Here is a 26615-nt window from a genome sequence, read left to right as displayed (position 1 = left end):
TCTTCAGTGTGTTGCCATGAAACCAGAAAGATGGGAAATGTTCTTCCATTTCTGATATTTAACCTGGTCCTCACTAATTTAGTATAGCGCATATATGAAGTTTGTCAGGGAATCCTTTGCAGAGCAGAGAATCTAACTCAGCTGTTTCCAAATTCCATGGGAGGCCAACCAGCCAATAACAGAACAGAATTCCAGGGACAGTCCTGGAATTACAAAAGCTATCCCGGCTTCTGGTTTGAGCCAAGAATGTCCCTATTTCCCCTGCCAGTGCCTCTGCTGCTGAGCTTGGGCAGTGCTTGTTCTGAATGACAACAGTGGCGGCTGTGAAGGAGCATCCCGTTGCCTCTCCACAGCCACCCCTGCTTTACTCAAACTTTACTCAAACTTTTGCCAAGGTTTAAAACGGCCACCTTTCCCCTTCCAGTGCCTTTCTCGTCTCACTGTCCTGAAATTTCTCCCTCTTCGTTTACCTCATGTAAAAGAGATAAAGAATGAGGAGCTCTCAAATATCGCATAGCACCTCCACACAATTCCCAGAGTGGCTTAACAACCAAGGCCTCTTCTCAGGGAATGCTGGGAACTGTAAGCTCTGTACTGGGAATAGATGTTTCCTAACAACTCTCGGCAACCATAACAAACCACAGTTCCCAGGATTCTTTGTCAGAAACCATGGATGTTTGAAGTGTTACGATACTACTTTAAACGTATAGCGCAGATGGGGGCCCCAAGCAATGACTTACGTACTTTAGTTTTAAACTTCCCATGTCCTCAGTTCACCGTTCCCATTTGTGCCCTTCCAACATGATGCTATGAGTCAGAGGACTTGTGAGTGAGCCTAGGTAGTCTGTAACCATGACGACACCTTTTCAGCTGCAGACCTCTGATTAGCTGCCTGGCTCAGTAATTAAACCCTCAGGGAAGGTGGTAGGTACATTTCTGACAAAAACAATTCAGATAGGAAACTACCTGAGGAGCCATGCATGTGTCGCATACCCTTCAGAGTGTGTGGGTCTTTGCTGAGGAGAGGGATGAAGAGAAGGAGAAGATCATTTTGGTTCAACAGTATGATGGCTGTACCTTTATAGAAAAAATAGCTGCTGGTACTCACCATGAAGTTGTTAGAGTAAGTTCTGTTGTTTTTAACAACAACAGAAAAGAGGTGCAGGTACTGTGTACCCCCTGGAAGAAGAAGAAAAGCACTGGCTGTGCTCCTACACCCATTGGAATAACAGCCGTTCTTTAAAGGTATTAAAATAAACAGTTCAGGCCACTTTTTACATAATTTTGCAGCATAACGGGCCTCCAGTTGTTGCTAGACTCCATCCCAGAAGTTGTTGTGGGGGACAATGCCCCATTGCAACCTCTCCACATTGCTTCTACCACAGACTACCCTCCACTGCAACTTCACCCCACCATTCCACACACACACACACACTGCAAACCTACACAAAGAGGCAGGAAGATTTCTCTAGCAATACAGTAAGGAATGAACCTTCATATGGCAATAAAGGGCAACGTGGGGTGTCTGCTGTTCTCATCCTCCACAAATTGAGACTGAAAGGGTAAGTGCAACCGTATGGAGGGTCCGCTGTAAGCAAGTATTTGTGACATTGCACAACATCACTATTACTCGCAGGTCACAACTGTTGCAATTAACTTTAGTGTCAAAATCAAGACTCTTGCTGTCATATTCCAGAACTAAAGGAACAGCCAATGCACATAGCATCCACTAGGTAGATCCCTCTGCAAACACCGAAATCCTGGTAAAAGTCCGCTTCAAAATTTAAAATACATGCATATTTACATACAAGATTTTTTATTATTATTCCAGCTTTCCACCTCAGATGTGGGGCAGGTAAAGCTGTGGCTGCAAAGGAGCAATCAGGAGCCTTAAAGTACACTCACACTTGTTCCTTGGCAAGTGGGGGCTTAAATTTGGCACCTTTTAATTCTGGTGCCAATCGCAAGACTTGTGTGGACTGGTTAGGAAAACAGGCAATAGTGGTTCAAACTTCTAAAGTAGCTGCTGCCAAGACCCCACCCTGCACAGCCAGATCAATTACAAAGAGGATAATGAAGGAGTCTTTAGCCAGATCAGTCCTGCACTGAGAAGGGTCCTCAGTCAACTCTTTACTCAACAGCCACTTGAGCTGCCATCTCTGAGGCAAGTGGAGTGATGTGATTAGCTTATGTTCTGACAAGACTGGCGATGAGACAATCATATTAAGGGCAGTAGTAGCAAATGCCATGTGAGCAGAAGGCAGCTTATGAGGGGCCTCAGAAGAACTGCAGTGGAAGAGTCTGATGTTAAATCGACATGTCTTTGGGACCTCATATGTTAAACTCAAGCTGGAAACACTACACTAAGGATGTAGCACTATGCTCCATTTACTGAACCTGTGACCATTTTCTTTTGCCAGGTTTGCACTTAGGGGGTGGGAGACTAATCATTAATTGCGCTTGTGAGTTTGCATCAACAGTTTGGCTGAGGACTTTATTAAAGCAAGATTTTCCTGCCCTCCTATCTGAAGAGACCTCCCACCCCCTGCATTGCTATGTTGGTTCCCTGCATATCAGCGTGGAGGACCCCTACTTTACTAATAGGGGGAGTTACAGAGATATTCATTCCGTCGCAGCAGAAATCTGTTTGATTTAAATGGCTTTCTACCCTCTTATACTAAAGGGAATACCCAGAGATGCCATTTAGAGAGTGGAAGGCTTCTCTTGCACTTCAAGCTAAGTGAGATTATTCCCCAGGGGAGCTATAGCTCTGATCATTAGAAGGGGGCAATTAATGCTCTTAAAACACACTTGGGTTGTTTGTTTACTTGCAGTTTAATTGTCGGTATATCCTTAAGTGCACACTGAATGTTTCATCTCTCTCTCACTCACGCTGAAACCTTCTACCCCCCCCCCCCCAAGGAAAACCTGATGAAAATGATACCCTCTAGAATATCCATCACCTAAAACACACAGGAAATATAGTTGGCCAACTGCAATATTATGAGCTGGTGAGCTGGAAGGATGTACTAGGTTAGGGGAATGATATCAAAAAGAGACCTTCTGGTAAGTGAATGAGAAACGTCAACATTTATGTATCGTGGGCTTTGGTGGGAGTCAGTGGCGTAGCGTGGGGGGTGCAGGGGGGCCCGGCCGCACCGGGCGCAACATCTGGGGGTTAGGGTTAGGGGGCGCAAATCCACGGGTTAGGGGCGCAAATCCACGGGTTAGGGGGTGCAAATTACTTGCCTTGCCCCGGGTGCTGACAACCCACGCTACGCCACTGGTGGGAGTGGCACCTCAAACCCCCTCCATGCCCCACAGATGCAGGAGAAAATCATGTATTGATCTCCAGTGCCCAGTATTGCTGTTTCCTTATGTCACAGGGAAAGGTAGAAAGTATATAGATTTCTTCTGTACCTCAATGATCAGGGTTTTTCAAGTGTTACTAGTTCCATAACCACTGAATGAACTGCCATTTCAACCACATTAAACAGGTGGCTCCAGTCTTTCATTCCACTGTTTGGGGATGTGTGTTGGGCTTCCCATTAGCCCCAGCAGAGCATGGCCAATGGCAATGGGTGATCAGAGTTGTTGTTCAGCAACTTCTGGAGGGCCAAAGGATCCCTGCACCTGCACTTTATCATCACTGATGACAAGTGAATCCACTACTACTTCTGCAGGTCCCATCAGGTATGGTGTAATGGAAGCAACCAATTGGGCCTTAGGATAGCCTGGATAAGTAGCTACCCATGCAGAGATATGGAGAAAAGCCACAAGGTCACCGGCAGGAGCAAGCAGAATAATTTCATAGCAGAGGTCCGAGATGAGATTCAGACTGGGACTCCCTGATCATAGCTCAGTCTCTTCACTATACTAGTTTTATGTTACCCTCCCTGTCTCCCTTTAGACAGTAAAGCTGCAGATAGCATGATTTTATTAAAGTCCAAAACATTTAGGTGCCTTACATCACAATCTTACATCAAATTTAAGTGCCTTACATCACAATCTTTAGAAATGAAAGTCAGGAAGCCAACTGGTACTGCCAGATCTCAAACAGCAAGGTATTAACAAATATTGTCTGTTTCTTCCCCATTCTGACCCTTAAAACTACACATATTTAATGGGATTTGGGATCAAATATTCAAATTGAATGGGGGGTGGGAAGCAATAGGAAATGTAGCACATAACCAGTTGGACTAACTGTACACAAAACAAATTTAAATCCCTCTTTCCACACTGCTTGCTATTCATGGGCGTGCATAGATAACTTGTCAGTTTCGCATGCCATAAAGAAAGTATGACAAAGTTATGTTCATTTGTGCATGAAAGGTAAGTCAGAGATCTGTGCCAGACGAGAGTTTTAAAGCTCTGGGACAGCCATGCCAACAGCACCACCTTGTGCTCTTAATCCTCAAGCACAATTTGTTTAAAGAGCATAAATCTATGTAAGTTTCCAGATTTGCAAAGGAAATGGTTTACCTGTAGCATCAAAGATAGCACCACCTTGCAAATTGCTGTATATTGCAATTTTGTCTCACTCCACCCTGAATTGGCTTGAAGTTTTCCTCTCTGAAAGCTACATCTGGTGAAGTGGATGGAAAGTAGATCCCCGCGTCTCCAGTTTTTGTAATTAGTTTGTCCTTCCCGTTGTTTCTTCTGTGCTATTTTGAAGACAGTCTTTCTCAAAAGGCTTCACCCTCCCTAAACTACTGTACATTGAATGTGCCACTTCTATAATCACTATAGTGTGGCAGTTCCTATTGAAGTGCTTTGGTGTGCTCCCTTGTATCCCAAAAGAATCAGATGTCTCAATCGATTGTAAATAAATAAATTTTAATGATTTTTTTCCTCTGTTCCAGTCCATTATTTTATACATTTATTTATAAAACAGTAGTAACATTTCAGAATCAGAGCGTGGTGCATTTTTCTTTTTCTTTGTTTTATTAAAAACAACATTCTTTTAAAAATTTGTGACTAATTCTCAAAAAAGGCTAGCTCCTCACTTCTCACACTGGAAGAGATTTTGGTAAAGTACCTTTTATCTGTTCCAGTGGGGAGCCATATATAATATATACTTCATAGTTTATAATTAATCCTTGCTGTGTATACAATATACACAACTTCACCATATAAGTCAACAAAGCATGCTGTGCTATGGCATATACTAGCATGTAGAAACGAAGGTAAAGAGAACATATAAAAATCTTTGCCCCCAAAGTTTAAAGAAATGTGACCACTGATTTCAAGTACCCAGCATGAGACATCTCAATAGTCTAATATTTGAAAGAAAGGAACTTATGAGTACAACACTTTCTGAAATTTAGGTCCCTTTCAGTTGCTTGAGACTGATCTTATTTGCAAGCTGAGGCATCAAAAAAACTGCTAGATTTCTTTTGGGGGGGGAACATTCTGGCTTTTATCTTCAAATTCACATGTTTTTCAAAGCCTACTGGATCATGTTGAGTTGAAGATTACAAACAGATCAGACATTAAAGCTACAATCCTGTGCACACATACCTAGGAGCAATCCTCAATGAGCGCAGTGGGATTTATCAATAAACAGGCATAGTGTTGCACTGTTAGATTGTGCAAGCCTATGCATACTTACTTGGAAGTATTTCCCATTGGACTCAAGGGGACTTACATCTGAGTAAACGGGCTCAGGATTGTGCTGTTAGACTGGGTTTTGGGTTTTTTTAAGCTCTTGTTTTGCAGATAACATGATTTTTCTGTCCCAGATAAGGAAGAAATACAAATATGCCATAGTTTAAAATCCTGAGAAGAAAAGAGGCTGAAAACCACAGGCTTTTTGAACAAATATTACATTCACATCCTATACCTATATCTTGTAAATCAAGCACACTGCATAATGCATGTAATAACCGCATTCTGTCTCTGCAGAAGCACTTCATGAACATGAGAGTTCTAACATGTAATATAATGAATTGAGAAAGAACCTTCCAATAAGTCATTTTCTCTATTCCTCCCCCACTCAGTCTTTTCCAGGTATCTGCGCTATAACTGCTGCAGATCCTTCCAATATAGTCTTTGTACAAACGGAGGCTTTTTCTGAATACATATGATTACATGCTTAATACATTTACAATTGATTGTAAAGCACCAACCCAACCTTATGCTCTCCTTCTGCCCCCGAACAGGGTTTCCAATATCACCTGCCTTTCCCCCCCCCCCCCTCAAACTCACAACATGCACTGAACGCTTGCATTCAAGCTGCCATACATTTTACTGCCGATAACACAGCTTGCACACCCATTGGCCTTTGGCAGGAGTTCACAATACTTTCTAGTCCAACAGTGTACAAACTGTGTCTCAAAGGGCCTACTTCTAATGCCCGCTATCCTTCCACAGACACTTGAAATAAACCAATAGTTATGGAACTACTGTACATATGTTAGCAAAGAACAACGGAAAGGGGGGTGGGGTGGTTCATGAAAGTCTAGGTCAGTCTTCCCTAACCTGGTGTTTTGGACTACAACTCACAGTAGCCCCAACTAGTAAAGCCATACTGGCTGGCTGGCTGGGAATTGGGATCCAAAACATCTGGAGAGCACCAGGTTAATGAAGGCTGCCCTAGGTTGTCATCCAGACCATCCTTGGTTCTACCAAATTCCTCTTTAGGAAATCTGCCGACTATATATTTTATGATAAAAATATTCCAACTTTGCAAAATGCACTATGGTGCAAAATCAAGTCCGATTGGTTTTGGTCTCACATGGCTGCATGTCTAGGTATGTTCTTCTGGATGACTAAATCAGTACTTGCTACGTCAATTACCAAAGCAGCACAAGCCCTAGTCCAGCACCACTAGGCACTATAATCCACATCCTCCTTTATGGGCAAAGCAGGAGCAGTTGCCTTACTGTGGGGAATGAGGTTTAAAAAAAAAATAGTGTGTGTGGGGGGGGGATGTGCTTGTTCCACTGCTAGACCTTTGAAGAAAAATACACCCAAACGGAGGAAAATAAAATAGCATTGCATTTGTAGGAAGAAGAAAGAATTTTGTTGGTTGCAATTATATCACAAGCATCTTCCAAGATGTGTACCATGATACTAGTGTAACCTTGTTCAATTACAGCAAAGGCTGTGGTTGCTGTGGGCAGAGGAAAGTGCATCTCCTCCATCAGTGGTTGCCAATTGGTGGTCCACGGACCCCAGGGAGTCCACATAACCCATGCAGAGAGCCAGTGTGGTGTAGTGGTTAAGAGCGGTAGTCTCCTAATCTGGGGAACCGGGTTCGCGTCTCCGCTCCTCCACATGCAGCTGCTGGGTGACCTTGGGCCAGTCACACTTCTCTGAAGTCTCTCAGCCCCACTCACCTCACAGAGTGTTTGTTGTGGGGGAGGAAGGGAAAGGAGAATGTTAGCCGCTTTGAGACTCCTTAAAGGGAGTGAAAGGCGGGATATCAAATCCAAACTCTTCTTCTTCTTCTTCTAGCACCATCCACATAACAAAAACTACCACAGAAATATTAAAAATTTCAAAGTAGGGGATCCATAGTATTTGGGTAATTGGGAACCACTGTCCTACATGATCTGTTGATGAAAATTTGCTCAGTTCTGATTCGCTGTTTTCTTGCACAGATGTTCACATAGCCTTAAATCTTCTGTTCTTCTGACTGAGAAGCAACAGAAGTGAATTGGAAAACAATCAGATCCGTTTTAAATGGGTTACTGTGGCACAAAACTGTGACACTGCATGCGTTTGCAGAAGGTGCTTTGTCACAAAAGGATTGCAATGTTTTCAGAATACAGATACCTCAGTGATACAAAATGCTCATTGCTGTGGCACTGAAAACACTAAAACAAGCCCTGAGTGAACTTGGAGCTGAGTTGTCCAAGTGGTTTTACCAAATTCCTCATTTTTGAAATATTCCAATCTGCTGGAGGCAGAGCCACATACTCCCCACCTGAATTTTGCTGCAGATAAAATTCAGCAGGTAGCTTGAAGAAAGAAGTACCACCTTCCCTCAACAGCCCATCTGCTGATTATGTGACTGCTGCATGGAATTGGCTTACAAGCATGTCACATGCTTCTACTGGATAAGTGATGACTGACTAGTGATTTACTCTCCCTCCAAGCAGACACCAATTTGTGAACTTTTGGGTTGTTTATTATTTTCACTCTTTGAAGGCTGTACAGTCCCTTGCTGGACAGCTTCAGCAACTGAGTAGTCATCTAGCCATTATTTTTTTTAAAAAGTAGCAAATCCCAGAAAGGCCACACACCATTATTTTGTTTAGCTGAGTTTTTAAAAAAATAATCTTTGGATGTTGTGTCCTTTCCCTCTCCTACATATGTCTACCTCCCTCATTTCTAGAGTGCACAGATGGAACATTGTAAGAAGGTGAGTGGGGAGGACTTGCAAGAGCATCATAAATAGCTAAATATACAGCTAGAACTTTCTTTGACCAATTGTGCAGAAAGACCCCACAAAACTACAAAAGCACTGGAGACTGAAGGCACTGCTTTGTCTGAAAGGAATATGCTGGTGGCTTTTTGGCAGATGGCTCATGGTTATGGAATTGAAATCTCTACCAAAAAAAAATGTTTCAGAGAAAAAGGAAGCTGTTACCTGAAATGCTAAAGTTAGTTCCCTTTCATTCGGGTTTTTCCTCAGTTGTTTAATAGAGGAAGTTGACATATAACCAGGTCAGATACTTGGGTCCATCTAGCTCAAGTCTTGTCTGCTCTGACTAGCAGGAGGCTCTTCATGTTCTCAAGCTGAGGTCTCTTGCATCACCTCCTACTTGACCCTTTTGGGATCTTTTGCATGCAGAGCATGAGCTCTTCCACTGAACCATGGGCTCTCCAAATATGTCAATAAGCATTCTGAGAAGAAGTCAGAGCTTCCTTTCTCCATAGATCCAAAATGAGAAGCAGATTCTAGATACCGTTAAGGCAGGCACACTGCAAGTCCAAAAAGACTAGAGCAGACTTAAGAAGCTAAATGTAATAATCCGAACAGTATCACTTGACACTTCCCCAGGCTCACAAACACAACATGTCCCTGTCCCCATGTGACTAGATGTTTCCACTTGCTTCTCCAAAATATCTCTATCACACACAGAGCAACTTAACCAAGGAACTGAGATTCAGTTGGAGCCAAAGTCTCCTAACTTCACAGGCTTGGTGACACTAGAGGCTCATCTATGCCCTGCCACTTTCCCCCAGGGAAAACCCATGGTTTAGCACAGAATCAGAACAAACAGCAACCAGGTCTTCCACAGATTGGTATTTGTTCCAATTTAGTGTTAAAGAGCGGGTTTTCCAATGGAAAGGGATGAAGGCAAAAGTGCTCAGACCCATGCTTACAAGCCCTGTGGCAGCAATCTACCCTAAGGCCACTGAACATTGATCAATCTGTGATTACTTACATTCAAGCACCACCAAGCATATTGTTCTTGCCAAAAACATCAGGCCAAGTCTCTCTACAATGTACACGTGAAGCAGCTCACAGTGCAATAGAGGATTTTCATCTGATGCAACATACAAGGTGCCAAGCAGTCAGAAAGGAGGTCTTTGCTTCTTTTGAACTTCCTGAGTTACCAGTGGGGCTGAAGAAATGTAGAGCAGACAATTCAGCCACAGCTACCAGGGGCTGGTCAAGGACAGATAATGTCAGGCACTAATGGGCTGGACCTGCAAAGCACCACAATTCCTAAGTGACTGGAAGGATTATTGAGCCCTGACCAAAATGCCCTGAGACATTGAAGCACTGATGGTAGGCATAAAATCTAGTTACTCTGAGACCTGCCCAAGACTGCCTGGAAGAGTGAGGTGCAGAGAACTTAGGCTGCAAAAAGAAAAAGCTGGTGATCTTATCAGTTCTAGGAGATAGCAGTTGCCAAAACACTCAAATAAAGCTGTGAAATAAACCAAGGCACACACCTTCAGAACTGATAGAATTTCTCATTCATACATTGTTTGACAATAGGGGGGGGGGATTCCTTGCTGCAATGTCTCCATCTTAATTTGAATTGTATAAGAGGGTGTCCAGGATAGGAAATGCAAGGTCAGGAGAATTGTGTATGCTTGTGGTGTTCCCCACCACGGATATAAGTCCATGTGCAAACTACCAACTTGTGTTAACCACTTAAAAGTAGCAGGCCACAAATAATAGCAGCTTTTCATGACATTTTGATTTGCAGCTGTTACTGGAAATAGGCGCACCAAACATTTGCACATGAAGTGGGAGAGTGATACATACATTCCAAAATAAAGAGGCATAAGTGAATGTATGTATTGTTATTATTATGATTAATTTGATTTCTTACTCGCCCTTTGCCATAAGGTCCCAGGGCAGGTTACAGCAATTTAAAAATACAATATTAAAATCAGTTTAAAACAAATGCGCTCAGAACCACACTAGAGTTTGCACTAGCTTAGCTGAAGAAGCTTAATCAAACTGGTGCAAAGGAAGATTCTTTGAGCTCCTTTCAGGGACAAGGAGGGCTTAGGGACACGGGATGGAATTTGTAAGGTTCCAAAAAAATGTATTCATTTGTAGCAAAGTTACTGATGTATGGCATCCAGCATGAAGGGGCCACAGATTGAGCTGCTGCCAGCTAGATTGATGGGCTGTGACCTCAGTCCTCAACTACCATACACATGGGTGGTGGGGGGTCAGCAAACATGCAGGTGGAGATACTTTGCAAGATTTTTTTGCTACAGCTATCAGTGGTTTTAAATGGAAAGACAGCTTACCCATTTTGCTAGGTGAATGATGGCAATAGTTTGAAATATATCAAGGTGCACACATGCACTCCATATGGCTACCCAGGATGTCAATCAAAAAGATTAAAATGGAGGATGGACATAAGCCAAAATTAGCCATCAACAGGCCAAGCTTTGGACAACTCAGACTAAAGGTCTAATCGAAATCTAATGGAGTGTGCATTTTGAAAGCCGTCAAAAAGTTAATTAAGGCTGCCATTATCCCACTTGGGCTTCTGACTTTAGCAAAAGCTCTGCAAGAGCAATCACATTATCCTTCCATCTCTCCAAAGAATTGATACAAAATCACCACCCATCGCACCACACTGCTAAGTGGTACCACCACACTATCTTGCAGGGTCTACTGGATATCCCTGCCCTGTACAGTGGTACATCTGGTTATGAACAGAATCCGTTCCGGAGGTTTGTTCGCAACCAGAAACCGTTCTCAACCTCAGGCGCGCTTTTGCTAATGGCGCCCCTGGCACGCGATTTCCACTCACATCCTGGGGCAAAGTTTGCAACCAGGAGCGGCTAATTCCAGGTTAGCGGAGCTCGTAACCTGGAGCGTGCGCAACCAGAGGTACCACTGTATAAGGAAAGGAGCCCCAATATGGGAGTCAGCATGACAACAGGAGTTTTATTTATTTAGCGAACTTATATCCTGCCTTTAAGAAAAAACAGTTTCTCATAAGGCGGTGCTTAAAAAGGAACAGGGGGCACAGTGAGGCTTAAGGGATGTGCTAGTCCCTCAAGAAGAAAAAGAGATTAGCACCAAGCCTTGGTTAAAGCTGCTTCTCAAACAGGACAAGCTGCCACCCAGCCGTCAACACTAAAATCACATTGTTGCATAAATGCTCAAACTGGATCTGCAGGACATGTAGTATTAAAGGCACAGGGCCCTGAGATACACCTGCAGGGATCTGAAAGGCCATAAAGAGGCCATAAGAAAACCATGATCATCCTGTGGTCACGGCAGAGGAGGCAAGGCTGCTTGGGGGTGGGTTGTGTTTGGCAAATCAAGGCAGAAGAGAAACTTGGGGGTAACATTCCAAGAGCTGGGGTGAGCTTTGTGTGGAGCATTTCCTACCCCACGCGCACACACAAACACAATCTCCTAGTTCAGGAGCATCTCTGTTCAGTCTCATATGCCCTTTGAGTAAGCCTGCAGGGATAAGGCAGAGGGACGAATCTTCAGAAAACAAACAATATTTTGACTCCAAGTCTTTTCTGGCTTAGAAGCTTCTCATCACAGCATATCTGTGTCCTCCATGCTGAAGCTGCTTCTGCGACTGCTAGCCTTTGAAGCCTCCGGGGACACGGCGGAGAACAAGGGGTCAGACGCCATGGGCAGCATGGTATCCTCCATCAGCATCAAGTCCAGCTCCTTCTTGGACAGGGAAGGGAAGGAGACATTTTGGCTGGGGTCCAGAGGGTCGTGGAAGCCTCTCGAGTTGTCGTCAAAGCTCAGGCCGTGAGTGAAGTCCAGCTGGTGGTAAGGGGACTGAGGAGGAGCAAAGTGAGGCTGGTGCTGCTGAGCCTCCTGCTCAGGGTGGAGTGGCGGCTGCGGTGGCGGCTGGATCTCTGTTGTGTCCTCTTCTCCAGGGGTTTCTTGCTTCACAACTTGCTGAGCGAGTTCAGCCATGTTCAAGCCAGAAGGTGAAGCAGTTGGAAGGCCATGGACTCGGGCCTGCATCTCCAGCTCCTTTAGGACAAGGCACACAAACATGACAACAGTCCAACAGGTGAGCAATCAACATGATCTCCACCCACCCACCCAAAGTTCCAATAGGCATTACTAATGGCAGTATTGCTTTCATGAGGGTGAAGGCCACAGTAAGAATCAGCTTTGAAGCTAAGGTTGAGAACCTCTCTCATCTATTCCCTGAGCACAAGATTATGAGACAGGGCTACCAACTGGAATAGGGGTAGGGATGAGGAAAGTGATGGTTGAAGGAATGAATGAGTAAAATGAAGGCAGTTGCTATATGCACATAAGAGATTTAGGAGGTGCGAGCACAAGACAAAAAGATGGGGACTCACCTGTATGCGGAGCCAGAGCTGCTTGTTTGCCATTTCCAGGTGCCGAGAATGATTCTCAAGATCTCGTGACCTTTGCAAGTCTTTCTGCATCCTCCTGATGTAATCAACAGAGGCTTTCAGGATTGTCCCTTTGTTCCAGCGCACATCCCTGGAAAAAGACATAGGAGCAGAAGAATAAAAGCATGACTTCTAGATTCAGGAAAGTTCTGGAGGCAATCATGCTCAGAGCATAATTAGTGTTGAAACACAAATGAAGGGGGGAAAGCTCAAACATTTGTGCCATTATACTAAGTTTTATCTGCCTCTAACAAATCTTTTCTTTAAGGCTTAAAAAAGTTTGGAATTTTAGCTGAGACAAAAGGTGTGTTGTGAATATTTGGGGGGCAGAAGTGAAAGTAGTGTTTTCAATGAATATGGAACAATGATTTCCCAGAAGGTTTTATTCCCGTTGCCTGTTTCAGAGCATGAGGTCCTTCGTGGCTCTTCAGGAGGCATTAGGATAATTGAACATTTGAGCACAACTTACAGGTCTCCAGCTTTGGGGATCAGCATTCCTAGTTCCTTAATGCGATCATTGATGTTGAACCTTCGTCTTCTTTCAACTAAGAGAACAACAAAAATAGTGGGGAAATGGAACATTTATTAAAGTATACAATAAAAAATGAACACAAAGGTGCCAAAATAAAGGAATAAATATAATCTGATGAAAGAAATTATGAATCAATTGAGAACTGTATCTAATGTTGCCGTTCCACTCACTCAAGGGAGTTCCACTTATGCAACAGAAGTTCCCCTCCTCTCTCTTGTAGCACCCCCCCCACATCCTCAGAATCTTTTTAACAGGTTTGGGGGACCCTCTGGAGTAGTTTTGGGAGGTATGTGGGGGAGAGGAGAAGGAAGTCTCATTGTGCAAGTGTAACACTACCTGTGCAGCCTTGGATACAATCCTAAAGCTGCATGTATTTGCATCCAAACACACACACACAGTGACTGTGTGCATACACATGTGTAAGTATATGCAGTGTGCATAACAAAAAAAAGCAGGTTTTAAGAAGATTGGAAGAAATTTAAAGACTATCTACAGAAACATTGTAAAATCAATGAATGTTAAAATGATGTTGGAATGAAAAAAAGGAGTATGTAAAAATGGATTGTTAATAGATGAAAATATAAAGTTATAACATGTTAAGATTAAGAATTAAAATAAAAACAAAGAGGGAAAGGATTAATAATAATATAATAAAAACAAAGAGGGAAAGGATTTGCTGAATTAACCATTCGAACTGAAATACAAAAAAGGGAGGTGCGAGGAGGTCAGAGAAACAAGTAAATGAAAGGCAAGGCATAGAAAGATGCATTTATTTTTAATTGTTTTTATTTTTTCTGTATCTTGTATTTTTTGTTTTCTTTTTTTCTATTGTCTTTTTTTTTACTACTTTTGTAATCTTTTCTGAAATTTTAATAGATATCTTTTTTAAAAAAGCAGTTTTGGTGTAGCAGAAAGAAGGTCACAATTAGAGACAGAGTTAGCCAATAGGATAGAAATAACTTGCGGTTCAGAATGCCTTTTTTTGGCTGGCTGTTTTAGCTAATGGATCCTCTGTCTGTTTGGAGTTAATATGCTAATTGCTTTCATTTATACACTGCTTGCATATTTTTAAATAAACCAATACAAATATTATACTACATATGACCAGCTATTTCTCCTCCAAAAACATCCAGGTAACACCGGGACTAAAATGGTTATTCCTCAGATTGACAGCATGGCTTTCTTTCTTTATCCCAAGAGCAGCAGCACCGAACTGATTGTCTTCCATTCTTATAGCTTATTATATTAAAACAGGTGTCTGCTTTTGAAATGAAATGTAAGAAGAAATACAAAGTTGCAGTTGCTGATTTCTTCCAGACCAAGGCAGCATAATTACATGAATCCATGCTTTAGCAGTGTTGGAAATAGCTGCCCACCTTCAAACCCCATGCCTTCTATGAACCACTCAGGTGATAAAAAGGCTTGCTGGATACATGAGCACCCTTTTGTTCCAAGTTGAATGGCTGACGGCAGAAGACTAAAACACAAGAAGTCCACATGAAGACAGACCCAGCTCTGTGCATATGCAACAGGTACAGAGTGTTCCTAACACCTCCACATTCTGGAGTCCTTCTCTGCACCAAGACAGTCAGATACTTGCATTAACAAAGGAGTGAAATTTTAAGACTCTTGCAAGACAGTATTGCTTCTGAAAGAAGCCAGTACACACTGGGTTGCCACACTGCCCATGAAAGAGAGAGATTACTCATGTCTTCTCTAGAAGGAATAAGGAGGAAGAGAGCAGGGATCACTGAAGACAATTTGGGAAGACGTTCAGGCCACATGGTTTTAACCAAGCACCACTCACTCAGATTGTGATTGTCCTTCTTCTGGCGTTCCTTCGCCAATGCACGGTTCTCTGCATCTAGAGACAAAAGACCAAGCTGTCAAGCAAAGCAGTGGGTCAAGAGAAACAAGAGTGCTGTTGCACATGTGCATGTGCATATAGGCTCACGTGCACACATGAAAACAGACTTCCCAGTGACCTACACCCTGAGTCAAAGCTGGGGCTGGATACGGTCCCCACAAATCAACTCAAGCATGGATCCAAGGATCATAAGCCCTGTCAAGTTACCCGTGAGCTCTCTCTTCTGCGTCAGATCTGCCGGGCAGGAACTGCTGGTCATGCCCACCACAGAGGGTGTCATCTGAAGATCGCTGCTATACACATTCATGTGGCTGCTGGACAATGGCAGCTGGAAAACAAAGGAAAGGAACAAAACACTTTTTAAAAAAATGCATAGGAATAACATACAACAGAATGGAAGGGACAAAGAAATAGGATTCCAGCCAGATACAAAGTATCATAGTAAAATCACAGTACTGTAGAGTTGGGAAAAACCACGAGGGTCATCTAGTCCAACCCCCTGCAGTGAAGGAATCATCTGCCCAACGTGGGGCTCAAATCCATGACCTTGAGATCAAGAGTTTCATGCTCTACTGACTGAGCTCCTGGTTACAAAGTGGGGGGTGCCCTCCAGATGTTGTCGGACCACAGCTATCATCACCATCCATGACCACTTTGGGATTTCTTGAAATATAAAGTGGTATACAGGTTAAATAAATAAATTGGCCACAATGGCTGGGACCTGGGAGCCCAACAACTTCTAGAGGGCATCGTTGTGGTAGCTTCTGATTTAGAGACAGCCAGCTTCATCCCAGTGATGTGAATGCAAAAAAACTATATTGACTGCCAGAGTTTAAAGAACATTAGAGACTCTATAGCCACTAATGTTGTAGCAGGGTATGTTGCTGTTCAAAATAGCATCCCAATAGGCCCACAGCATGGACACAGTGCAGCTTATTTCCCCCATTAGGATAGTTTTCATAGTTTGACCACTATTCATCCAGGAGATGATGATCTTGTAGCTTTCCTTCCTCCATCATTCCCTCCCTTTCTGACAACAAGAAGCAAAAAACCAGAGATACTCACAGTATTTGGCATATGAATTTCTGGATTAATGCACCCCACAGTAGTTGTCAGCTGCATTATGTCTTCAATGACGTCATCTATCTGGAAGGAAAAGTAGCCTTTGAGATATAAGAACCATTTCCTCTATCCTGTCAATACTGACTTTTTCACTAAAAATAAATAAATGCATCCATGTACTTGCTTCTTTCATGTGCTCCTACAGCACCTCCTACCAAAAAAAGAATGGAGATGAAAGTTCCCCAACAGTCACCATGTTCCTTTATTACAGTCCCTACAGTGATACAAAAACTTCTGTTTTGTCCCTTTTCTAAAACTTGAAGCTGCAAAACATTTCTAAAACTTGAAGCTGCAAAACTAGGAGAAAACTACTATATAGTGCAACTATATAGTGGAACCTTCTCAATTCAGTTTGCAGAAAGGGGAGGTGGTTGCAGGCTTGAATTCTCCCCCACAACAAATGCTCCTACTTCCTATAATACTTCCTACTGTACAGTCCCAGGAAAAGTGCAACTGAATTCAGAATTATCTCCCAACCCTCCCAAAAGATCCGCCGTTCCCCAGGAATAGAAGCCACTCACTCACCTCCCTTTCTGGGTTGGAGCCAATGTTGAGCATTGCCATTGGGCTGTTGGGAGTACTGTTTCCAGCAGAGGAGGACATGACATGGCTTGGCCTCACGCCAGGCGAGACAGAAGGAGGAGGCTTAGGAGACGGAGCGCTGAGCAGTGGAGCAAACTTGTTCCCATAGGTTTCAGACAGGAATTCTTGGACCTTCTTGTCTCGTGACCGTTGCAGGTGGTATGTGGTAGGGTTCTCCAGGAAGGACTGAACCTGAAAGCATCCAGGAAAAAGGAGAGGAAAGATGTAAAAGCAGAAGGCTGTCATATAAAAAGTAGCAGGAGATTTCAACTGAGCAGCTCTTCAGGAACAAATATGCTTTATTTTCTTATATAGTATTGACTCCACACAACTATGGCTTGCCTGAAACCCCTCCGCCCTCATTTTGAATCGTAACCATACTCAAAACTGTGTGTAATTGCAATTCTTCACATTTTCCTCTACCTCTGTCTATCCTTTTTTGAACCCCTCACAATCTCTCTCTCTTTTTTTAACCAAACTGAACAATTTGGCATCATCAGCAAACTTTACCTCACTGCTGAGCCCTAACTTTCTAGATCATCAGTGAACAAGTTCAACAGCACAGGTCCCAAAATACTGATTCTTTGGGACTCACTTTCTACAACTCTCCATTGGGAGATGTATTTCCACAGGCTGTGGCTCAACCAGGAGAAGCTCATCCTAAGATTTAAGCAGACAGGCTGGTCTGCATAGATTCAGGTCTTCTTGAATTGTTCAGGGCTTTATACATAACAACAGAATCTTAAAACTGGCCCAGTAGCAAATGGGCAGCCAGTGTTGATCTTTCAGCAGAGATTTTGCAGGAATGCAATAGGCTGCTCCCATTAGCAACCTAACAACCGCATTTTGTACAAGCTGCCCAACATAGAGCACACTACAATAGCCCAGTTACCTGCACGTGGATCACTATGGCCGAGCTATCCCTGTCCATTACTTGTTGATTTGCAAACACAAGACATCCATCTATGCAATTTCCATAGCATAAATAGTGCCTCCATTTGGCTTCCCCGCTAGGCATTGTGTAATATACTCAGAGTCGCAAAGTGATTTCATGCTCTTTATTCAGCTCATAGTGGTGAGGAGGAATGAATGAATGTCCCCTCAAAGTATCTGCTTTATATACATTATTCACACAATGGGCTGCACATGATTGGCTAATTCCGGAATTCTACTGTAAGCCAATCAGGTTGTGGATTCACTTCTATCTGGAGCATGTTTGGGTGGTTTCTGCCAACCAATCATACTGCTGCATTGTTCTAGGACCAATCAGACTGCTGCATTCTGAATCCTATTGTTCTAGGACCAATTAGACTGCTGCAGTTTGGATCCTATTCAACTCAGTACATAACACATTGCCAAGACTTTTATTTACTCAAGCTGTACCTTTAAGACTTCTCCCGGCACAGACGGTGGTGACTGGAAATGAACTGGTGTGTTGATGGCAGGGGTTGGAGCCATTGGCATCTGCTGCTGTTGCTGCATGTAATGCATCATTGCCTGCTGCTGCATGCGCTCCCGCTGCTCCTCTTGCTGGACTTGCTCTCGCATGAGCTGCATCCGCAAGCCAATTCGCGACGCCATGGCGGGTATTTTGGATCTATCAGCGTTTCCCACGGGACACTTAAAAACCTGAGAAGGAAAGTGGAAGGATTTAGGCACAAGCATTCAGCATCAAAAGAAGGCTATAAAATGTGGCCTTTGCCCTTATAGAAGATATATGGCTATGGACGAAATATGCATCTGAATTTTACCAAGACTGAAAGTTGCTTAGCATAAGTGATTCTAATAGGTACAGCAGCAGCAAAACTCTTGGCTCGACTGTGTTAATGGACTTGAGCTTAGTGTGGACACTCTATGACCCCACGGTTGCTTTATGTATCTTTTCTAACATCTTTTATTATTTTTGTGAAGCTGACCAGAACAAAATATGTAATTCTTTTTTCACTGAACTTCCCCAAATATCAAGTATAATGGCAATTAAAAGCTAGGCAAGATAAGTGTTGCATGAGCTGAAATGCTATGTCAATTCAGAGTTTCTTGCAGGAGCTCAGATCACTCCAAGATGTTTTTCTAGATCCTAGCTGCACATGAACTACAATCAGGAACTACAAAACGAGAGCAGAACAATAACATATTTTAAGTATAACAACATGAAGCACATTACTGTTTGTTTTGGGTTGTTTTTTTGTTTTGCTTTTTACATGCACATTTGAATGAATGCTTGTATTCTATAAGTATTCTAATTTTATGGATTTTAAATGTTAGTGGGGGGGAATACATTCATAGACGCTTGGTCTAATTTCACAAGGGTAGGAAAGCTCATATGGACAGAAAAACACATTTAGGCCCTATATCAGACATAATTGCAAACAGTGACTATACAGTGGTACCTCAGGTTACATACGCTTCAGGTTACAGACTCCGCTAACCCAGAAATAGTACCTCGGGTTAAGAACTTTGCTTCAGGATGAGAAGAGAAATTGGCATGGCGGCGGCAGGAGGCCCCATTAGCTAAAGTGGTGCTTCAGGTTAAGAACAGTTTCAGGTTAAGAACGGTCCTCCGGAACGAATTAAGTACTTAAGCCGAGGTACCACTGTAATGTGTTTGTTCCATTAGATGAAGTGAACTTGTGAAGAGGAGCAGGTGGTCATGTTTCTTTGGCTGTGCTGGTCTCTCTCCTCCCCTCAGTTTATATGATTCTTGGTGCCCCTCCTCCAAAAAACCCCCCAATATTTCTTATTTTCACAATAGTTCCTTTTGTTACAGTTGCATTTTTATGGATCTTCTCAGTAGGCACCCACTGCATGTCTACTCAGGAGGCTTGTCCACACTTCCACTTGTCCTAACCCCTTCCTCCTGGGGAAATCCACTCTTTATGCTGAATCAGAGCAAGCTGTGGGGCAAACAGAAAACTGCTTGGACCTGTGTTTTCCAGGCATGGGACAAGTGAAGTGTGTTGAAGCCAGAGTTAAGTCCAGCTGATTTCAATGGGACTTTCACCTAGCAAAAAGAATACAGGTTTGCAGTGCCAATTCAATAACAGCCACACAATTGCTCTTTCAAGATGCGTGTTAACAACCTAAACAAGAAATCACAGGCACTCCTGAAGTCAGGAACAAACTTTCCAGATCACCAGTGCTTTTCAAAGACTGGACTTGGTTCTTTGATGGCAGGCTAAATTGTTTACATTATTTCTTCTTCTTCTTCTTCTTCTTCTTCTTCTTCTTCTTCTTGAATTTATATAGCCATCTATCAATAAATAGCTTACAAGCAAAACAATGCTAAAAACAAAACACCATATCATAATTAAAATCAACAACAAGAAAAACAGCAGCTTCCCCACCAAAAAACTTTCATTAAAGCAGAGACAACGTAACATAGCCCTCATTTAAAATGTCAGAATGAGCTATAGCTATCGTTCATGAATTCTTGCTCTCCTTTCAAAAAACACAACCACAAAAACTGCTAACAAAATGGTGTTCCCAGTGTTGGCCTCCTCATTCATTCACTTAAAAAATAATAAGTTTAACATCAAAGTGAGTTAATGATCCCCTTTCCTTCTACATTAATCTTTGCCCTGTAATGACCCGGAAAATGGAAACCCACTGCCCTCATTCAGATTTCTTATCATCTCCGGTCAGGTGACAAGAAGTGTATATTAAACTTTGCTGAATGAAGGCAGAGGTGGTTCCCCGAGTCCCTGGACTCCAAACATGAGAGACAGATGGAATTCAAGAGAGATAAGGGCCTTGTTTGCTCTGGCATGAGGATGAAATATGGTTCAGAGTATCACTACTTAGAGAACTGCAGTCCTTCCACTTCTTCCCATGTTAGGGATAATAGCCCAGCCTATGCCAGGATCACGAAAAGATGCTCAGGCTGCAAATAAAGAAAACACCATAGATAAAACTGTACTGATTAGATGCAACCAATTTGCTGGAATATTTTGCTAGAGAAGTAAGGGATTAAGCACATCTTGATCAGCTAATAAGAATAATAATACAAGCATTTAGGAGAGGGCAAACACTTGTTTGCTACTACCCAGAAGGCAGGACTAGATCTAAGAGGCTTAAGTTTATTGAGGATAAAGTTCATTTGAGCAGCAAGGGAATTTCAACAATGGAACCAATTACCTAGAGGGGTGGTGGCCTCTCTGTTGTCCACTGCCCCCCACCTGCCAAAAATTTCATCAATCTCCCATCCAGCAAACTTGTCTCATATTCCAGTGGTCTCCAATATAGGTAGTAATTTTGACTGTCAAACCAGGACCATTTCAGGGGCAAATCAATTCTATCGAACAAAGCCCAGTGCGATGAAGTCCATAGTACAAGTAGGAAGCAGAGACGGGGAATCCATGGTTTGGCCAAGGTCGACAGCAAATTGATGACTGGGGTGACATTTGAATATAATTCTTAAATTGTGGAATCTAGAATTGGACACTATATTCCAGGTGTGGTCTGACCAATGCTACACTGGAAAAAAAATGTATCTTTGAGATTATTTCCTGGAATAAGCAGCTGGTTTATCAGGCATGCAGGGCGCTTTTAATGGGTAAAAAATAGCAACCATATGTAAGCTCTTATAGCGAATATGCTTTCAGAGCAATTTTGCATGGCCTCCTCAGCACTTCAGAGGAAGAATCCAGCTGCTTTTTCAGATTCCTAAATATGTAAGCAGGAGTTTACACCCTGCTGGTTAAGCTTTTGTCCTCAAAGTGCCTCAGCTCTTTTACTAGCTGCCTTCTTCAGTCAGGGAGTGTGAAGAGCTTACAGGCCCTATCTGGGCATAGATAAAGTGATCATATTCCTTCTTGCTGTCATAACACAGGCAGTACATAACAACTGGCACACGATGGTTAGCTTATTCATAGACTACAGGCACTCTGGCTCAGAAATCAGCTTAACCTCAAACAAACTGAAACAAGAACATTCCTTACACCGTAGGAATATATGTTCCAACTTGTGTGATAAGTCTCCCAAATTCGTACTTGGGAAACTCTCCCAGGATCCTCCTTATGACCTCTCTAGCTTTTTCATTATCTTCAGTATAGCACCCAGTATCTCTTGAAATACAGTGGGCGCTCGGGTTGCAAAAGTGATCCGTGCGGGATGCATGTTCGCAACCCGCATCTGCGCACGAACGGGTTGTGATTCTGCGCATGCCAAAAGCCGGAAGTAACCCATTCCGGTACTTCCAGGTTTCAGCAGTCCGCATCCCGAAAAAACACAACCTGAAGCAGCTGTAACCCAAGGTATGACTGTAATTGGGACAGACAAATGAGCCAAACACCATCTGAAAGAGAACATCTCAACACATCTCAGCCTTAAAATTAATACAGAATGCACTGATTCACTTAGGTCGAACCTATCCTATGTTCTAGGCTTGGGGAAGGCAACAACCATTTGCGTGTGTAAGATCTCAAGGTAAATATGCTTTCATCTCCAGCTTCAAGTCAATGCACAATGCATACGATTTTCTATGGTGCCACTTTTATGCATAAAACATGTAGATGACACATTATGCACATTCTGGTGCATAACCCCTGATCCCTCATACCCCTGCTTAACCACCAAGGCCATTGGGAGAGTCACTGTTTGTGGTCCTCCATGGCTTGGGCTCATATCCACAAGCAGCTGTGTGTTCAGTATTGTGGGCACAATGTTGTGCAACTCCTTTCCAGTTGAAGTACAAGAGGCACTTACTGAAGACTTAGTCTCCTGTACACTGCATAGAGACAGCTATGATGAAGCAGTATACAATTGCTAAAATGAATTGCTTTCAATAAATTAATAAACGCAAAACAAAGTGTTGTTTCTCCTTAGTACTCCATCAGCGAATTCTAAGCACACAAGACCTGCGGTCAGAGAAATGCAACCCCGTTCCACACTCCCTGTCAGAGTTATGTGAGGTTGGTGTGTTGTGATAGGATGCTGAGATTATGGTATAGATTGCTGTACTTCATGCGCTCTCCTGGTGAAGTGGCCTGAGAGATTATTGCTACAGGGGGAGGTGCCAGGTACTGACAGGTCTTCGAGGAGTGTGTGGCAAAGGCAGGGCAGTGATGATACAGGCAAAGGGGGCAGTGATTTATGGGGTTCTGTGCTACCCATGAGGCTGCAGCCAGGGCTGGAGGAAGGGAGAGAGTTTTAGTAGCTGGAGATGAGGGAGGAGGGGCAGGAAGTGTCAGAAGAAGAGGAAGAGACTGATCTTGAGAGAGGCGGGCTGGTAGAATCCCCCCTATCCCCTTCATCGCTGTCTCTAAGGTCCAGGAGAAAACCCCCTTTCTAACACTCAAGGCCTACCCAGAAAATAAAAGATAAGCATGCTTCTTGCTTCAAAATAATTGCTTTCATCCATATGCAAATCAACCAAAAGTCATATGACTGGTTGACTAAGATTTCTTCAAGCAGGTGACACGGGGCATTCTTTTGTTTTGAATATGATGCATCAGAACCGGCGCTATCTTGTAAGTGAAATTCCCTTATGTGTAGGAAGTGAATGAAGAATGAATTCCTGTTCTCAGTTGCTATTGCCTATGGTCATTTTAAGTGCTCATATAAAAAGTAAATATTCCTTTTATTAAATCACTACCCATTGAATTGGGGGGAGCTTTTTAAATGCATCAAAAGATTATTAAAAATGATAAGTTTAATGGTTCATTAAATGTTAGAGCCCTAAGTGTTTCTTTCAGTTTTGAAATTCTTAACAATGTACAGCCTTCTAATTTGTTATTTGTTTTTTTATATGTGTGTTTTAAGGAGTGTATTTTTATTTGTTTCAAGAAGTTCTAACCTGCTTTTCTTTATAGAGCACTTTCAAAGCAACTTGCAAAAAAGGACATGTGTGCATCACATTGTACATGCACTGCAAGCAGTGCTCTATTGCAGGTGCATCAATACAGCTCTATTGATGCTGTAGTAGTGCATTAGTGGTGGATTTATTCTGCTTTAGAACCTTCTGCAAAGATTCCTCCATGCCACCACATTATTGCTATCTGGATGGGCTGTAGCACAATGAAAGTGGGGCAAGAAAGGCCCAGAACACGTGTGGCATAAAAACCTACGGGATGTCAGCAGAAACCTATGGGATATGAAGAATCTGGTCCTCTGTCATCCCTTTCTCCTTGTCCCCTCCTCCTTATGCCTACTCTTTCAATAAAGAGTACTGAAAGCGGGATCACGTGTGAAGGCTCCAGTAGCATCATGACCACAAATCATCATGTGTGCAATAAGGACTGATAAGTGAATTCCATTCAGCTTTGATGGACTTATTAACATTTAGTTTGCCAATTAATCTAAAATTGCATACTTTGTGATCTCCATTTAGGACATTCCTGCTTTTCTGACTTGTTTGTAAGAGAGAGATGGGGGGGAGGGCAGGCAGGCTTACCTGGTAATGGCAGCAGGAACGATACTTTGAGCACTGCTGGGCAGCTTAGTCTACCCACCATTTTAATTTCTCACAGCATCCTGGAGAAATGTCTAGCCTAGCACTGCTCAGAGTACCAGGGTTTTTTTTACTCTTGTGTTAAACAAGTGTCAGCAACCTTTTTCAGCCGTGGGCCAGTCCACCATCCCTCAGACCATGTGGTGGGCCGGACTATATTTTGAAGGAAAAAAATGAACGAATTCCTATGCCCCACAAATAACCCAGAGATGCATTTTAAATAAAAGGACACATTCTACTCATGTAAAAACATGCTGATTCCCAGACTGTCTACAGGCCGGATTGAGAAGGCGATTGGGCCGCATCCGGCCACCGGGCCTTAGGTTGCCTACCTCTGTGTTAAAGAGTGGCCCACACCAAGTGTCAGTGGGTTCTGCTGGAGTACTGGGCCCCTAGCAGTTGCCCAAAGGTGTTGTAGGACACAGCCTGAAAGGCTTCCAGAATTTGAACCCATTCTTTACTCTGATGTAGCTATACTGTGAATTCCAAACAAAACGACGACTGCATGGAGAAAGGGTTACAAAATAGTAGACAGACATAGTTACAAACCTCTATATGCAACTATGACATGTGCTAGTAATATACCACTTGTTGTTGTTGTTGTTGTTTAGTCGTTTAGTCGTGTCCGACTCTTCGTGACCCCATGGACCAGAGAACGCCAGGCACCTCTGTCCTCCACTGCCTCCCGCAGTTTATACCACTATGCAGATCCAATTCTTAAATCTGCCCTCAATAATTGACCAGCAAACACCTCAATGACATGGAGTATGAATCAATCTGTTGCCTAGGTAAACTTTTCCCTTTACCCAGGATGCTTACCATGTCAGACCACTGGTCCATCTACATCAATACATCAATATAGTCTACACTAACTACATTGCAGCTGTCCGGGTTTTTAAGTGTTTACCAGCCCTACGACAAGGATTGAACTTGGAATCTCTGCAAATAATATCTACATTACGGATCGCTACAGCCCTTCCTCCCCACAACCACACATCCAGCTGTGTCCATCTCTGTTTGCTTAGGGCAGTGGTGGCCATACCTGGCCCTCCAGCTGTTTTGGGACTACAATACCCATCACCCCTGGCCACTGGTCCTGTTAGCTAGGGATGATGGGAGTTGTAGTCCAAAAACAGCTGGAAGGCCAAGTTTGGCCACCACTACCACTGGCTTAGGGAAATACCTTAATTTGCTTTATTTTTGAGGTAGCACATAAGGTTTCACGTACTACAGCTCAATTAATTAGGTACAAGAAGTATTATTCTCACCTGGGGGATTATATATCTGGGGTGAGGAGGAGAAATGCATGTGCACACAAAGTTTAGAGGGGAAAGTAAATGCAAACAGAGCAGCCAAAAGGCCACGGAATGCAGAGATACAGTCTGAGATTTCTATGCAAAACAACAGTGTATACAAGATAAGGACAGGATATCTTGTGTACATTTCAGTTTTGCATGGAGATGTCAGAGACTGTACATCTCAGTCTTTTGACCTTGACATCTCTCTCAGTGTGTGTGTGTGTGTGTGTGTGTGTGTGTGTGTGTGCCAACTCAGTATAACACTTCATTTACTAGATGATAAAGTGGACTCTAGCTGGCCCATGGAAGTTTATGGCACAATCTTTCAAGCCACCACAAGCCCTTTTGTGCATACGACTTGTATGTTTATTCTTCTGGAATTAAATTATTGTTATATTCTCATGGACCACCTGAAAGCATATCAGAAATTACACACAGTCATGGGCCATGTAATAACCAGGTACAATTGAAAGGCAAGTCCCATGAGCTTTGCCTCCCTCAAATCCCTAAATCCAGAGATCAGCTGAAACCTTGTTACCTTCTCCAAATTTGGATGAATTAGCAATTTAGAATATACAGTATTCTTGGCTTCCTCAACCTTCCACTGGTTCTCAGCAATTTCTCTGCTTCCACTACTATGGGTCTCTTCCCCACTCTTTTTGTCATAAAAGAAGACTCACCAAGGTCACAAAGCAGAGAATTCTATGCAGGTTTTCCCCGAAGGAAATTCCAGCACTCATCACCTCAGAATGAGAACTTCATCTAGAGCAACAGGGCAAGGCGAGCCTAAGCCCTGCATAAAAGACAGGGAGAATTGGAAACCAATAGAGTTTTAAAATAGCCCTGCTGGCTCTGCTTGGCTTCACCCTATGTAACGTTCATCAGCTTCTGCTTTCACTCTGACTCATTCACAGGATGGGCGGGGAAAGA

General features: G+C 43.0%; 1 protein-coding gene and 1 long non-coding RNA gene across 3 annotated transcripts in view; one reads left to right on the top strand and one right to left on the bottom strand.

The window, feature by feature from the left end:
- The first annotated feature begins 3323 nt into the window (after nucleotides 1-3323).
- On the top strand, nucleotides 3324-10647 carry LOC310847390. Its single transcript, XR_014565791.1, has 2 exons — nucleotides 3324-7210; nucleotides 7459-10647. It is a non-coding gene; the product is annotated as an uncharacterized lncRNA (long non-coding RNA).
- Nucleotides 10648-10790: 143 nt separating this feature from the next.
- TFEB (transcription factor EB) overlaps nucleotides 10791-26615 on the bottom strand; it is a 64940-nt gene continuing 49115 nt past the window's right edge. For both annotated transcript variants that reach the window (XM_083745016.1, XM_083745017.1), the window contains exons 3-10: nucleotides 18324-18569; nucleotides 16884-17132; nucleotides 16302-16382; nucleotides 15444-15564; nucleotides 15177-15233; nucleotides 13307-13382; nucleotides 12781-12928; nucleotides 10791-12442 (exon numbers count right to left, since the gene is read on the bottom strand). In XM_083745016.1, the coding sequence (XP_083601142.1) occupies nucleotides 11987-12442; nucleotides 12781-12928; nucleotides 13307-13382; nucleotides 15177-15233; nucleotides 15444-15564; nucleotides 16302-16382; nucleotides 16884-17132; nucleotides 18324-18521 (1386 nt within the window). In that variant the 5' untranslated portion in view covers nucleotides 18522-18569 and the 3' untranslated portion in view covers nucleotides 10791-11986. The remainder of the gene's footprint in view (nucleotides 12443-12780; nucleotides 12929-13306; nucleotides 13383-15176; nucleotides 15234-15443; nucleotides 15565-16301; nucleotides 16383-16883; nucleotides 17133-18323; nucleotides 18570-26615) is intronic.

Source organism: Podarcis gaigeae (genome assembly GCF_964106915.1).
Source record: "Podarcis gaigeae genome assembly, chromosome: 6".
In the NCBI taxonomy this organism is placed as follows: domain Eukaryota; kingdom Metazoa; phylum Chordata; class Lepidosauria; order Squamata; family Lacertidae; genus Podarcis; species Podarcis gaigeae.
Note: the sequence above shows the minus strand (reverse complement) of the source record. Positions and strands in the feature narration are given on the sequence as shown.